This window comes from Misgurnus anguillicaudatus, chromosome 21 (genome assembly GCF_027580225.2).
Source record: "Misgurnus anguillicaudatus chromosome 21, ASM2758022v2, whole genome shotgun sequence".
NCBI classification, from domain to species: Eukaryota; Metazoa; Chordata; class Actinopteri; order Cypriniformes; family Cobitidae; genus Misgurnus; species Misgurnus anguillicaudatus.
Window position 1 is genome coordinate 25,549,971 of NC_073357.2, and position 13,431 is coordinate 25,563,401.

At 36.5% G+C, this 13,431-nt stretch overlaps 1 protein-coding gene across 2 annotated transcripts; it reads left to right on the top strand.

The window, feature by feature from the left end:
• Positions 1-4,301: 4,301 nt before the first annotated feature.
• Positions 4,302-12,232, top strand: ugt5g1 (UDP glucuronosyltransferase 5 family, polypeptide G1). Of its 2 annotated transcripts, none has more exons than XM_055198794.2 (2): positions 4,302-5,080; positions 7,787-12,232. In XM_055198794.2, the coding sequence occupies exon 2, from the start codon at positions 7,798-7,800 to the stop codon at positions 9,382-9,384; it is 1,587 nt and encodes a 528-aa protein (XP_055054769.1). In that variant the 5' UTR covers positions 4,302-5,080; positions 7,787-7,797; the 3' UTR covers positions 9,385-12,232. The 2 variants fall into 2 exon arrangements, with proteins under 2 accessions (XP_055054769.1, XP_055054775.1); XM_055198800.2 differs by lacking the exon at positions 4,302-5,080 and adding an exon at positions 5,313-5,554.
• The last annotated feature ends 1,199 nt before the right edge of the window (positions 12,233-13,431 follow it).

Genomic DNA, 13,431 nt, shown 5'->3' on the forward strand with positions numbered 1-13,431 from the left:
TTTTTTCTAGTTTTTTTATTTCCTACAGGGCAGGGGTACGTAAAATATGAAAGTTTCTAAGCAGTTGCACACATCTAAATGCTTTTTGGCATTCAGAAATAGACCCAGATAGATTTCAGCCTAATAGGGATACTTGCACTGAGTCACCAATTTCACATGTATTTTGTGTATTTTCAAAATACAAAATACTGTATTTGTATTTAAATACATTTTTCCTCACAGTATTTTGTATTTGTATTTAAATACATTTTTCGACACAGTATTTTGTATTTGTATTTGAAATACATTTCCATGTATTTATGCCCATCTCTGCTTATAGAGAGCTCCTCCTGTCTGGTAAGTACAAGCAGACTTTGGGCCCTATTTTAACAATCTAAGTGCATTGTCTATCGCACGGTCTAAATGGGCTTGTCCGATTCCACTTTTGATAATTTAACAGAGGGAAAATGGTTTATGCGCCAAGCACACGGCCCAAAAGGGTTGTTCCTATTCTCCTAATAAGTAATGGGTTTGTTTTTGCGCATAACGTGCAATAAAGCAATGAGAGTCTCAGCTCTCATCCCCTTTAAAAGCAAGTTGCGCCTGGTGCCATGCTGCTTTCCTATTTAGTGGTATATTGGTGGAAAGCCCTTAATGCTTGGGAACAACACTTTGAAGGTAAATTGCTTCCTCAGAATGATCTCTTTGGTCACCCGAAGACATGTGCTTTTGTGGCTCATGGTGGCACTGATGGGATATATGAAGCTATTTATCATGGCATTCCTTTTTTTGGGCTTGCCTCTTCTCTTTGATCAGTACGACAACATCATTCGCCTGAAGGTTCGAGGTGTAGCCCGAATGCTAGAGGTGGCCACTGTTATAAAGTATGGATGAGTCTCTTGAAGCCATAAAAGATATCCTTGAGAATCGTAATTACTGTAAGCACATGCTAAAACTTTTACACTTGCATCAGGATAGACCAATGACTTCATTGAAAAGTGCCATTTTCTGGATAGAGTATGTTATAAGAAACAAAGGACCACATTATGGACTGACGCATACAGTATGCCTATTATAGTCTGGATGTGGCACCATTTCCCTTGGCCATCTTAGCAACTTTTATGTAAATTTCTCTTCCTTTACGTTTGTTCGAAGAAGGAAAAACAAGATAAATAGAAGCTTTAGTAATACATGATACAGATCTCAAAACCAGCACTGAAAGAAACATGAGCTACAGTACATTTAAGAAAAAAATATTTTCCTATTTTCCCAAAACATAGAAGAAGGTGACTAGATTTGGTAAGGTGTGGCCCACAGCCAAATTTATAAGATTCTATCAACACAACATCCAAAACCTTGGTGGAAAAGAAGACCAACAAAAGGAAAAAGCCAAACAGTTGTCAGGGTTTTGAACACAAGACACAAAAAAACAAATGCAGATGTTTGACGACAAAGGAATTTATTAAACAAATGGGGTAACAGAAAAACAAAAACCCACGAGGAGGCAAAACAAGACAAGAAAAACACGACACTGAACTAACACTAAACTTAAACAAAACATTAAACAGACTAAGGCTAGATATCACTTAATACTCACAGGAACCAATAGGATATGCAATAAGATGAACGTGCACAGAACAGCAAACACAAGGACAATAAATTGGGACAATGTAAATTACATACACCTGGAAATCCTTACAAGTAAGGGATCGGGGGAAAAGTGACGAGACCCGGGAAATGCGTGGTCAGAATAAACCAATACTAAAACCACGCATCTCCGACATAGAACATATGAAGAGTTTTGTTGCAAAGCGAGATAACCACCGTTTTTTTTAATTGTTCAGAAATCTCGTTTTTTGGTTGTGCATTCCAATTAATTTCAATTCAACTGCAGTTGGTTTGTTTTGATTTAAACCTTCATAACCTAAAAAATACAGCTAAGTAGCACCATAAACCAAACTTATAACATGATAACATAATATTATACATGTTTGGACAAAAAAAAAATGGATTTATCTCGTTTTGCAACGAAACTCTTCATATCAACATGATCTCACAAAGTTTCGTGGGATAGTCACGGAATTTTGTGCTCATTTTTCCGTGGCATTCTCACGGATCTTCGCATTTTTCCGTGGCCCTGCTACGGACTGTCTTTTTCCGTGGCATTCTCAAGGATTGGTTACTCAGCTGCTTTTTCCTATTTTCAAACCATTTTCACTTCGGTTTAGGGTTAGATTTGGTGTTTGCGTTAGTATGTCACTTTAACTATTGGTTTATACTATTTTTTTCTGATGTGTTCTTTTATATTTTCTAAACTTTAAACAATTGTCGCCTGGTGTTGGGGTTAGAGTTGGGTTTGGGTAGGGATGTCATTTCATGTAAATCTAACCCTAAACCGAAGCGAAAATGGTAAGAAAATAGGACAAAACAGTTGAGTAACCAATCCGTGAGAATGCCACGGAAAAAGACAGTCCGTAGCAGGGCCACGGAAAAATGCGAAGATCTGTGAGAATGACACGGAAAAATGAGCACAAAATTCCGTGACTATGCCACGGAAATTCGTGAGATCAGGTTGCTTCATATGTACTGTCAGAACCCTGCCATGCTAAACTAGATCTAAATACAAACAAGGATCTGGCAGGATTCTGACAACAGTAACTTTTTATTTGACAGGAAAGTTTGACTTAAAGTGTTTTAAAATAAGCCAAATTAAGCCGACTCAAAATTTTAGGGCAAACAGGTAACTTACTTATTTAAGTTCAGCCACAAATTATTTTTACAGTGTATAACAACTAACAAAGCTTCAATTTAAATTACAGCCCACAAATGTTACTGTTATCCAGTAAATGCATCCACTGCAAAAAATTTACTTTCTTTTTTTGTCTTTTCTTATTTCATTAAAAATATCTAAAAAAATCTTAAATTAAGATGTATTTTCTTGGTGAGCAAAATTAAAATAAGTCTAGATTTAGACAAAATATAAATAAGTGCTAAAACAAACAAGCAAAAAAAAATCTGCCAATGGAATAAGAAAGATTTTCTTGAAATAAGTTTACTTTTTTCATAAAAACTTAATTCAAGAAATGTTTTCTTATTCCATTGGCATATTTATTTTGTTTGTTTTAAGAACAAATTTTCTTAAATTTTAAATTTTTTTGTCTAAAAACTAGACTTATTTTCCTCGGTCATCTTCATTTAAAAAAGAAAATTGATATTTTTACAGAAACCAAGACAAAAATACTAAGTAAGAAAGTGTGAAACAGGAATATATGAAGAGTTTGGTTCCAAAACGCGATAAACGCCATTTTTGAAAAAAATGAGTTACTGCCAAAATCAGTATTATATCAGGTCAGTAGTTAAAAGTAAATTCTTAATTTTACGCAAAATCCAATATCCGCCGTGTTATTGTGTCATCTTTTCTCCCTTTTTTCCCAAAATGCGATAAACGCCACTGCTCCTTTTTTACAGAACGCAATAAATCCATTTCTGATATTACAGCCACCAGTCACGCAATGTAAACAAACAATGGCGGACGCACTGAGTACACGGAGTCCTAGTTTTCCTCATCTACTTTGTACTTCGTGATCAACAAACAAAACAAAATAATACTTTAATTGCATCGCTAAACCTGTGATGGTTTTCTGTGATGGGAAAGAAACGTAAGCCATCAGCATCTAATATTTTTCCTGAGAGGCACTCGGGAGACGGGTGCTTGTTCTCCCGACAGCAAGCTTCTCATGCTAACACATTGACCCCAGAGGATCTTATGAAAAACTTTCCATAATTTTACTCAAAGTCAACGAAAATCGAGCAGGACCAAAAACATTTTACAGCTGATCTCTGTGAAAGACGTTAAGCGAGGACGTCAAGTAACCGCAATGACAGTGATCTTGATATGACAAAGTAAGTGTTTTGATTAATGACATTAATGTTTATATTTTTAATTAGTGTGTACAACTAGTCAACTAAATGAATATAACATGGCAAAGATGAATGCACATTTATATAGGCTATTGATTCAATAGATTTATAGCATTTTGAATAAAAACTTGTCATGGATTTATTGCATTTTGTGGAAAAAATTATCCGTTTTTATAATAAATCTTTGAAAATCAACTTATGGATTTGAATTTTTTATGTTTTTATAACCTAAAGATGCTATGTGAAAGTTTGTAACAGAAAATAGTTGTTTTCATCTTGTCACTTTCTTGGTATAGAAAACACGTTTTTACCAAAATTTGTCAAAATGGATTTATTGCGTTTTGGAACCAAACTCTTCATATATTGCAGTTATTTGCAAAGAAAAAAGTGCTATTTACATTCTATTGAAACACTGACCAGCAAATTAATCTGCTGCACTTTTGCTATTCTAAACATATAAATTATACATTATGCTGAAATTAAAGTGATGTATCATGTATATTTTATTTACTGACATGACTCACAGCTCAGCTGAAATCAACCACTAACATCAGGTAAGTCAAGTATTTAAAATCGTAAAAGAAATTCAATGCATCATTTTCCATTGAAGACATGATTGTAAACCATGACACAATATTCATTTTTATGACCTAATCCATCAAAATAATTACAATAATTGCAACAGTGTTAAACAAAGTAGGTTTTTTATATATAAAAACCTGAATTGAAGCTGCATTCTAGAAACACAAACTATGTGTGCCTTTTGCTTAGCACAACATAAATAAATGCTTTGCCTTCCAAAAGCAACTGACCCAGGCTGTTCTCTGGCAACCAGAAACGTGTGAGCTGAGTGCTGATAGCCCTCCATAGGCGCTTTCAGTTTCAGCGCCCCAGTTTTTCCATTACCAGAGACCTTCATACATCAGTTTGATTCACATCAAGGCAAAGAGAGAATCAGCAAGGATATCCAGCATTTCTCCTCTTCGATGAGCTGAACTGTGAGCACAGGCCATTTCAGGACTCGAGTTACAGAGAACATGATGGAAAAACACACAGGCTTCAACAGATTCGTCTTGTCTTGTGTTTGAAAGCTTGAATATAAGATTTGGGAATCCAAAGCTTGGCAGGGTGTTCAACAAACTACTGGAGCATCGACAGGATTGGCTGAAGTTACACAAAGGTAACGTAAAACCTCATACATTCTGAGGGAATGCATACAGCAAAACAATATTTCCAAAATTGTGCCAAAACAAGATTTTGCAAAAATGCCATATCAGTAAAACTGGTGATTATGTTAACCCAATGACTATTGGCACACAAGGCATGGCTTTCATTTGTTTTTCATTTTGGTAAGGTATAATAGAGTGTTTCCAGACATCTGCTACACTGAATGCAGATGTTTGTACAAAAAGTCCTTAGTGGCAGGGCTGACAGATTGAAAGAGAAAGCCAGTGGGAGGAGCTAAATGGCATGTGGAGTTACAGGAATAAGGAAAATCAGGAATAGTTAACATTTTCTAGCAGTATGAGCTCTGGCATTCAGGATGATACTGATAGCTTGTGCCAAACATTGGAGAGCTGCGAAGACACAGATACTATATGCTGAACATCTACGTGCTGCAGAGCATTTTTTGATCACCTCAAGAACTCTTATGGTGAGACTGAAATAGCTGTTATCATTTGTTCTGGTACAGCAATAAATGTTTAACTACAAACACACACACAGGCAATTCTGGTAGAGACATAGATGTAGGACAATCACAAACCATGCATGCATTTACATAATGGTGAAACAAGCTTATTCGGTCATTTGAAGGTATGTTAAAATCGTATTTTTGTGGTCAGGTCCAGATGTTTGCTTAAGGGGTGTTTCATAAGTAAAGCACTGGACATTTGTACATATTCATGTTCTTTGCTTTAAAATTGTTTGTTCTATGATTTTGGAAGATGCTTAGCACTTTCTTTATTTTGTGTACATGTACCGTAAAGCTTTAGTGTTTATGTAGAAATCTGCACCAGCTGAGTTTTTTTTTAAAAGAAACGTCTTATAGCTGAGCACAAATGCACAAAACTTGCTTTCTGATAATAGTTACTTTAAAGAATATCTGCAGTATTCTCTTAAAAATGCAATAGATTTGAACTTTCGCAGAACTGGGTGCCCTTGGTAGCTCGTGGCCCTGAACTTGCCTAATGCATTGGTTCTTAAACTAAGGGGCGGGCTGATGCCAGGGTGGCCCCAGCTTTATGACATTTTATAAAATGCATACATTTATCATCAATTCTGTGTAATTAAAAAATAAGGTATTGTATCATTAATCTAATCTACACAAAACTAGATTTTACAACACTTTTTTAAGATGTCAAATAAATCTTTGGTGTCCCCAGAGTAGGTATGTGAAGTTCTAGCTCAAAATATATAGATAACTTATTATATAACATGTTAACATTTTTAGGTGTGAGCAAAAATTTGCAGTTTTTTGGGTGTGTCCTTTAAAATGTAAATGGGCTGATGGTTGGATAATGAGGCAGTATTATCCCCTTCTGACATCACAAAGGGAGCCAATTTTCAATGACCTATTTTTCACATGCTTGTAGAGAATGGTTTACCAGAAGTTACTGGTTTGATCTTTTTCACATTTTCTAGGTTGATAGAAGCACTGGGGACCCAGCACTTAAACATAGAAAAAGTCTAATTTTCATAATATGTGTCCTTTAATGCATCTCGAATGCCGAAAAGTTTGAAAACCGCTGGCCTAACAGTTAATTTTTCTCCTGAGCATTTGGTACAGCAATTAATGTTTATCTAAAAGCAGGTCATTCTGGTGGATACATGGATGCATCATAAGCACATATCACGCATGCTTTCACATTATGGTTTTGTGTGTTTTCATGAATTAATCTTAACCTCCTAACACTTAGTGTGTCCACATACGTGGACATTACAATTTTCTGTTGTTTGCACCATAAAACTTCATTCTGTGTAACTGAAACCCTGTTGTACACAAACGTGGACAATTACACTGCTTCATGTTCAAAGAAATATATTTGGTTATTATATTTATTGGTTCTTCCTAACCCAAATAGCTGGTAAAAATCAGAAAAAAGACAAATCAAAGCTCGGGACTTAATGCTCTGTCATTTGATGTTAAGTTAAAGTCATATTTTTGTGGTCAGGTCCGGAAATTTGCTTTAAGGGTGTTTCATACTCTAGTTCGTATTCATGTTCTTTAGTGGTTGGCCATGGTTGTTTGTTCCACAATTTATCATTATTGATGATTGATGATTATTACACTACACATTATTAGGCCAGTAAAGCATTAGGCCCGGTTTCACAGACAAGGCTTAGCTTAAGCCAGGACTAGGTCTTAGTTTAATTCAGATGTTTAAGCATCTTTTATGAACATTCCTTAGGAAAAGATTTTACTGGTGTGTATCTTCAGACAGATCAATGGCACTGGCATATTTCAACATTTGTTGGTGCAAGTTATTTTCAGTTGAAACATCTCAAACATGTGTCTTAGTCTAGGACTAGTCTTAAGCCTTGTCTGTGAAACCTGGGGTTAGTGTTTATTTAGAAATCTGCACCAGATGTTTTTTTTAAGAAATGTCTTGTAGTTTAACACAAATGCACAAAACTTGCTTCATGATAACAGTTACTGTGAAGTAGCTTTTTGTAGTTCCTTTATTTTTAGGAGTGTAAATTCAATCCCTATTATCTTGTAATTATGTTTTAGATTTCCATTTCTTAAATACAAGCAAGAACACAGATTTACAGATTTACTTACTAGGCATTTGCTCAATAACTGACTATTATCCATTTTATCCAAAAAAGTGCTCAGGCTTTAAATTTGAAACATCTCACAGTCTCTATCTTTTGTGCTTTTCAGTTTTCTAAAAGATGGGCTTGAAGTGGATACATCTTGCTCCACTGACTTGTCTGCTCTTCATGATCTGCTGTAGTCATGGTGGAAATGTCCTTGTGTTCCCCGAGGACGGAAGCCACTGGGTAAACATGCAGGTCATTCTTAGAAAGCTCCACACGAACGGGCATAGCATTACCGTTGTGCGATCATCCAAAAGTTGGTACATCCAAGAGAGTTCTCCTATCTACAGCACCATCACCGTCAACCCCACGGAAACAGAAGATGTTGGAGCTGATTTCTTCAAGATACTATTAGAGAGGTCACTAGATTTACAGAGGATGTCACCCATCGTTCGTTTTTTTGAACAGCAGAAAGATATAACCAACACTTTAAAGATATTTCACAAGGGAGCGCTTCAAATGATTTCTGCGATATTGGATGATACATCACTTGTTAAGCATTTGCGCGATGCTAACTTTGACCTGCTGCTAACAGACCCTGCTTTCCCTGCTGGAGTCCTGTTAGCCAAGTTTCTCGCCCTTCCCATGATTTATAATGTGCGCTGGCTAAATGCAGGGGATGCTCACATGGCAATTGCTCCATCACCCCCATCCTTCGTTCCGATGTATAACTCGTTGTTCAGTGACCGAATGAACTTCCTGCAAAGAACGGAAAACTTCCTGAGGTATCTGGTCAGCCTTCTTCAGGAGCACTGCATCATTGTGCCCATTTACAGTGACATGCTTGACCGTCACTTCCCACCAGGCTCAGATCTTCTCAAAATGCAGCAGTCGGCTGACATTTGGCTTATGAGAGTGGACTTTGTTTTTGAGTTTCCACGGCCCACCATGCCTAACGTTGTCTACATCGGCGGATTTCAATGTCGGCCGGCGCAACCACTTCCTGTGGAGCTTGAAGACTTCATGCAGAGCTCCGGAGAGCACGGAGTGGTGATGATGTCACTGGGAGCTGCGGTTGGTGCACTTCCTACAGAGATCAATGAAGTCATTGCTACTGCCTTCGCTAAGATCCCTCAGAAAGTCGTGTGGAGGTACCACGGAGATCCGCCTTCGTCTCTGGGAAACAACACTCTTCTTCTAGAATGGTTTCCACAGAATGATCTCCTTGGTCATCCGAAGACCCGCATGTTTGTATCTCACGGGGGTACTAACGGTATCTATGAGGCTATTTACCATGGAGTCCCTGTCTTAGCTTTACCACTCCTCTTCGACCAGTTTGACAATGTTATGCGACTCCAGGTTCGAGGTGTAGCCCGCGTGCTTCAAGCTGCAACGCTGACAGAACAAGAATTCCTCAAAGCCCTCCAAGATGTTCTTGAGGACCCAGTGTACAGAAATAGCATGCAGAAACTGTCAGAGCTGCATCGTGATCTGCCATTGTCTCCTCTCGATACTGCCACTTTTTGGATCGAGTATGTAATGAGACACAAAGGAGCAGCACATCTTCGCTCACAGGGTGTTAACATGCCCTGGTACTCTTACCACAGCCTTGATGTTGTAGCAGTTTTACTGTCATTCCCATTGATAGGTCTTTGGGCCTCAATTTATGTATGCAAGCTTTTGTGTTGCAGCAAGTCTGTCAGAAAGAGGAAGGTGGACTGAAATAAGCTGCATTTTGTTACAAACTATTTTACATTCAGTGTAAACATACGGCATATGCTAAGTGCATTCTGCCCTTTATATTTTCCTGTAGCTTAAGGGGTAGAGCATGGCGTTTGCAATGCCAAGGTCATTGTGATGCTGTTCTAATATATATATATATATATATATATAGTAGTATTACATTCTTCATATCTCCGAAGAGTCTTTAGTTTTATCAGATTTATAAAAGACAGTAGACAGACTTTACCGATTATTTTCAATAACGTACAAAAAAAATCAGAAAGAGGAAGTCTTAGGGCCAATCTCATTTCTCTGTCTTACCCCTTCCCCTTTGTCTTCGTCTTCCCCTTGCCCCTCGAAACCAAGTGAAGGGAAAGGGGTAAGACAGATCGTTCGTCTAAAAAATGACTGCTACGTAAACAGACAAGTGTTGACATAAACAAAGAAGATGCCGTCGCCTCAGGTTGTGGTATCGATTGCCTGAGCTGAGCTCAACAAATAGCGCATAACTTAGCTGCTAGCTAGCGCCTTAACTAGCGATTCAAAAACACAATTAAAACCTCATGAACATTTTATTAAAAGTATCATAAAACATGAGTGTCATAATATAATCTTAATTAAACTGCTGAAAATAACGTTACTTTCATTTGTGCGACTCCTTGACAGTTCGACTCTTGATGTCGGCTCTCCTGAGAAATTCCTGCGTTAACGTTTACCCCTCTCTTTCAAGTGTTGTCCTTATCACACTTCGTTTCAAGAGCTATCCCTACGCCTTGGCCCTAGCCCTTGATCAAACTGAGAATTGAGACGCCACTTCGCCTCACATGAATGCGCAAAACCGAGGGGTAGGGGTAAGGGGTAAGACAGAGAAACTTACCGCATGCAACTCATGACGCAGTTGGGACTTTTCAATGAAATCCAGCGTTAAACAAACACACACGCACAATTCCGCTGCTACCCCGGATAAACAAACTATATCCATTGTTTCCATAATGCTGGCTTTCTTCTCACTTCTTCTTTTATGCCATTGTTGAGTCTTGATATAAAACAAAGCTGTCGCGTGAAGTGATGCCTGTAACTTAGTGTCCTTAGCGTTTCCGCTCTCCCGCTGATTGATGTGTGGGCGGGGTTTTCCGGGGGAAGTGCCCATAAAAAGAAGTGATACGCATAGCTTACTGAAACTTGTACGAACCCTGACGAAGTGCATTCGGCGCAGAAATACTCTGTAACACATCCAACTTCTTTTTTGACACTTTGCATTTGTTTAGCATGAGGAAACCAACTCTTAAACTGTGTTAATAAGTCAGAATGCATGAAATACCGTTGACCCCCCCAAAAACGTGTTTTTACGGCAATTCATATTTTCACTATTATCCACTAGGTGATGCTCTTACCTAGGTTATAAAACACTGAAGCATCCACTGATCCAAAAACAGTAAAAACTTTGTGTATGTTTTGATCGTCGTTCTAAATCTGATCTCTAACAAAAGTCCGTTACAAAAATGCGATTATTTAAGCTTTTTGCTCAAAATTTGGTATTTTTGAAGAAGCCTACCCATATTTGAGAGGTGAGCAAATTAAGATATATGAAACAATTTTTTTAAAAAGCAGAGGGTCTGTTCTTTGATTTGATATATTGTATGTTATATATTTAAAGAAGAAAATATTCTGAAAGGCATTAAATTTTTGTGAAAATCATAAAAAATGCTGATGCTGGCTGGCAACTAAAAAAATGCTGGCAAGGAAGAGTTAAAGATTATGTGTGTTATTACTAAAAAAAATAATAGGCCATGCTAACTTTAAACCTACAGTAAATTCAGTTCTTTCATTTCAATATCTAGATGGTTTCATTATAATGACATTTTCAAAAATATTTGATGTATTTGAATATTTGAACTCCAAATAAGGTATTAAAAAATATATAGAGTATATGAATATAATTACTCAGAGAAAAAAAATTATGTCTGTCCTCCAGTTCTGTTCCCCCTGTATTCACCATTTGCATCCCTCTAGACATTTCTCATTATCCTCCACCTGTCTCTGCCTGTCTCTGTCATCATCATCATCATCATCATCTCCCCTTCATTTAAGATCTCCTGTTTCTCTTCAGTATTTGTTTATTTTTAGTCTTATACATTTGTCTAATGTAGTCGTATTTAGTGTATGTCTCATGCCTGTTCTTATTATTGCAAATTAAAGTTTATGATAAAAGTCTTCATTGTTTTTCTGAGTCTCCAAATGCACCGTTGACAAAAAAACATATATTTCTTTGCATTTTTCCTACATTAAATTCTTCTTATTATAAACTGTATGCATGTGGTGTCTTAACTAAAGCCTGCACCTTTTTTAATTCTTATCAACATACTACTGTCTGTATGGCAGCCAAAGAGATTTATTTTCAGTTGAGCCTTGACGATACTCCCTCTTCCACTGTGAATGTGTTTCAAATCATCATTAAAAGTTCAAATGGTAACTGCTATGCTTGTTTCACGTCTAATCCACTTCCTGATTTTCTTATCTTAGGTTATGAATACTTTCCTCCCCTGATTTATTTACCACATGTTCTCATCTGCGGCTCAAGGTTGTTCACTGTTAAAAATCAGCAATAGCACGTGACGTGAGAGTATACTTCCTTCACTGTAAAATGTGTTTCTGTGCCTTAGTAGATTAAACACAAATAAAATGAGTAAACTGTATTAAACATTTTGAATTCATGTTTTTTTAATCAAAATATAAGTTAAAATAACATCAAAATGTAAATAATTGGAGTAATTCTAAATGAACACATAATTGAGTAAATTCAACTTCATTTTATCATGTATAATCCAGTTAAATTTGTAAGAAGAAAATTAACTTAATCATTTTGTGTTGATAATTTTGAGTAATGATTTTAGTAAACATAACTAACTAGGCTAATTTAAGAATTTTTAGATATTTTTACTGAAAACAAGACAAAAATACATTTTTTGCAGTGTACCATTGTTCAGAAGACTGGTGCTTGTGCATAGACTGTTGCACTTTACAGGTGCTCAAAACAAAACTGTGTGGGCACGTTGATCGAATAAACGTTTCATGCCCTCATCTCACAGAAAAATGAAGTCTAAATCATTGTTTTTGGAATGTTACCTTTACCAAGAAAAAGCAAGTTAAATTAACTGAGTAATACTAGTACTATTAGTTAACTAAACTTGATTTTGTAGTGTTTGTATTAAAGGGATACTTCACCGATTTAGCATTCAGCTTTGTATCTGTAGAAACCTGGCAGTATTACTGAATGACCATGTTTCCCTCCATCATTTCCCCCTGAGAGGAGAGATATCTGCATTTTGGTTCTGCAAAAAAGTCCTCCGATGATGCAAAAATCGTCATATTACATCATCGGAGGACTTTTTAGCAGAACCAAAATGCAGATATCTCTCCTCTCAGGGGGAAATGATGGAGGGAAACATGGTCATTCAGTAATACTGCCGGGTTTCTACAGATACAAAGCTGAATGCTAAATCGGTGAAGTATCCCTTTAAGTAATGTGTTAATTATACTTAAAAAAGCTTTTCACTGCCTTATTTTTTTTGTTATTATTAAGTTATTACTTTTTACAATGTTGTTGCTCTTAAATTTTTTTTAGGTTTAATAAATTTGAATTTACAATTAATTTCCTTCTTGAATTGTGAGGAGTTGCTATAATTTATAAAAATAAAGTTGAAATAGCTTAAGTTATTTCAACTTTATACTTATAATTTATAGCAACTCCTCACTAGACAAGAAAGTTGAAATTAATTGCCAGAGTCAATTATTCCTACCGTTACCACAAACCTTGTTCTGGTGGTTATTTTAAGACATTTGAGAGGTAATTTCTCAACCAATCAGAATAAAGCATTCAACAGGCCCTTAGTAAATTAAAATATTTTGTACACACTTCCTAGGACTACTTTCTTACTAAATGTACTCTGGCATTCAAAAGTTATTGCTTTTATCACCTATGCTACATTGTTCACAGACACAAAACAGTGCTTTAGATCAAACCAGTTAAACCATTAAGGTGGGGGG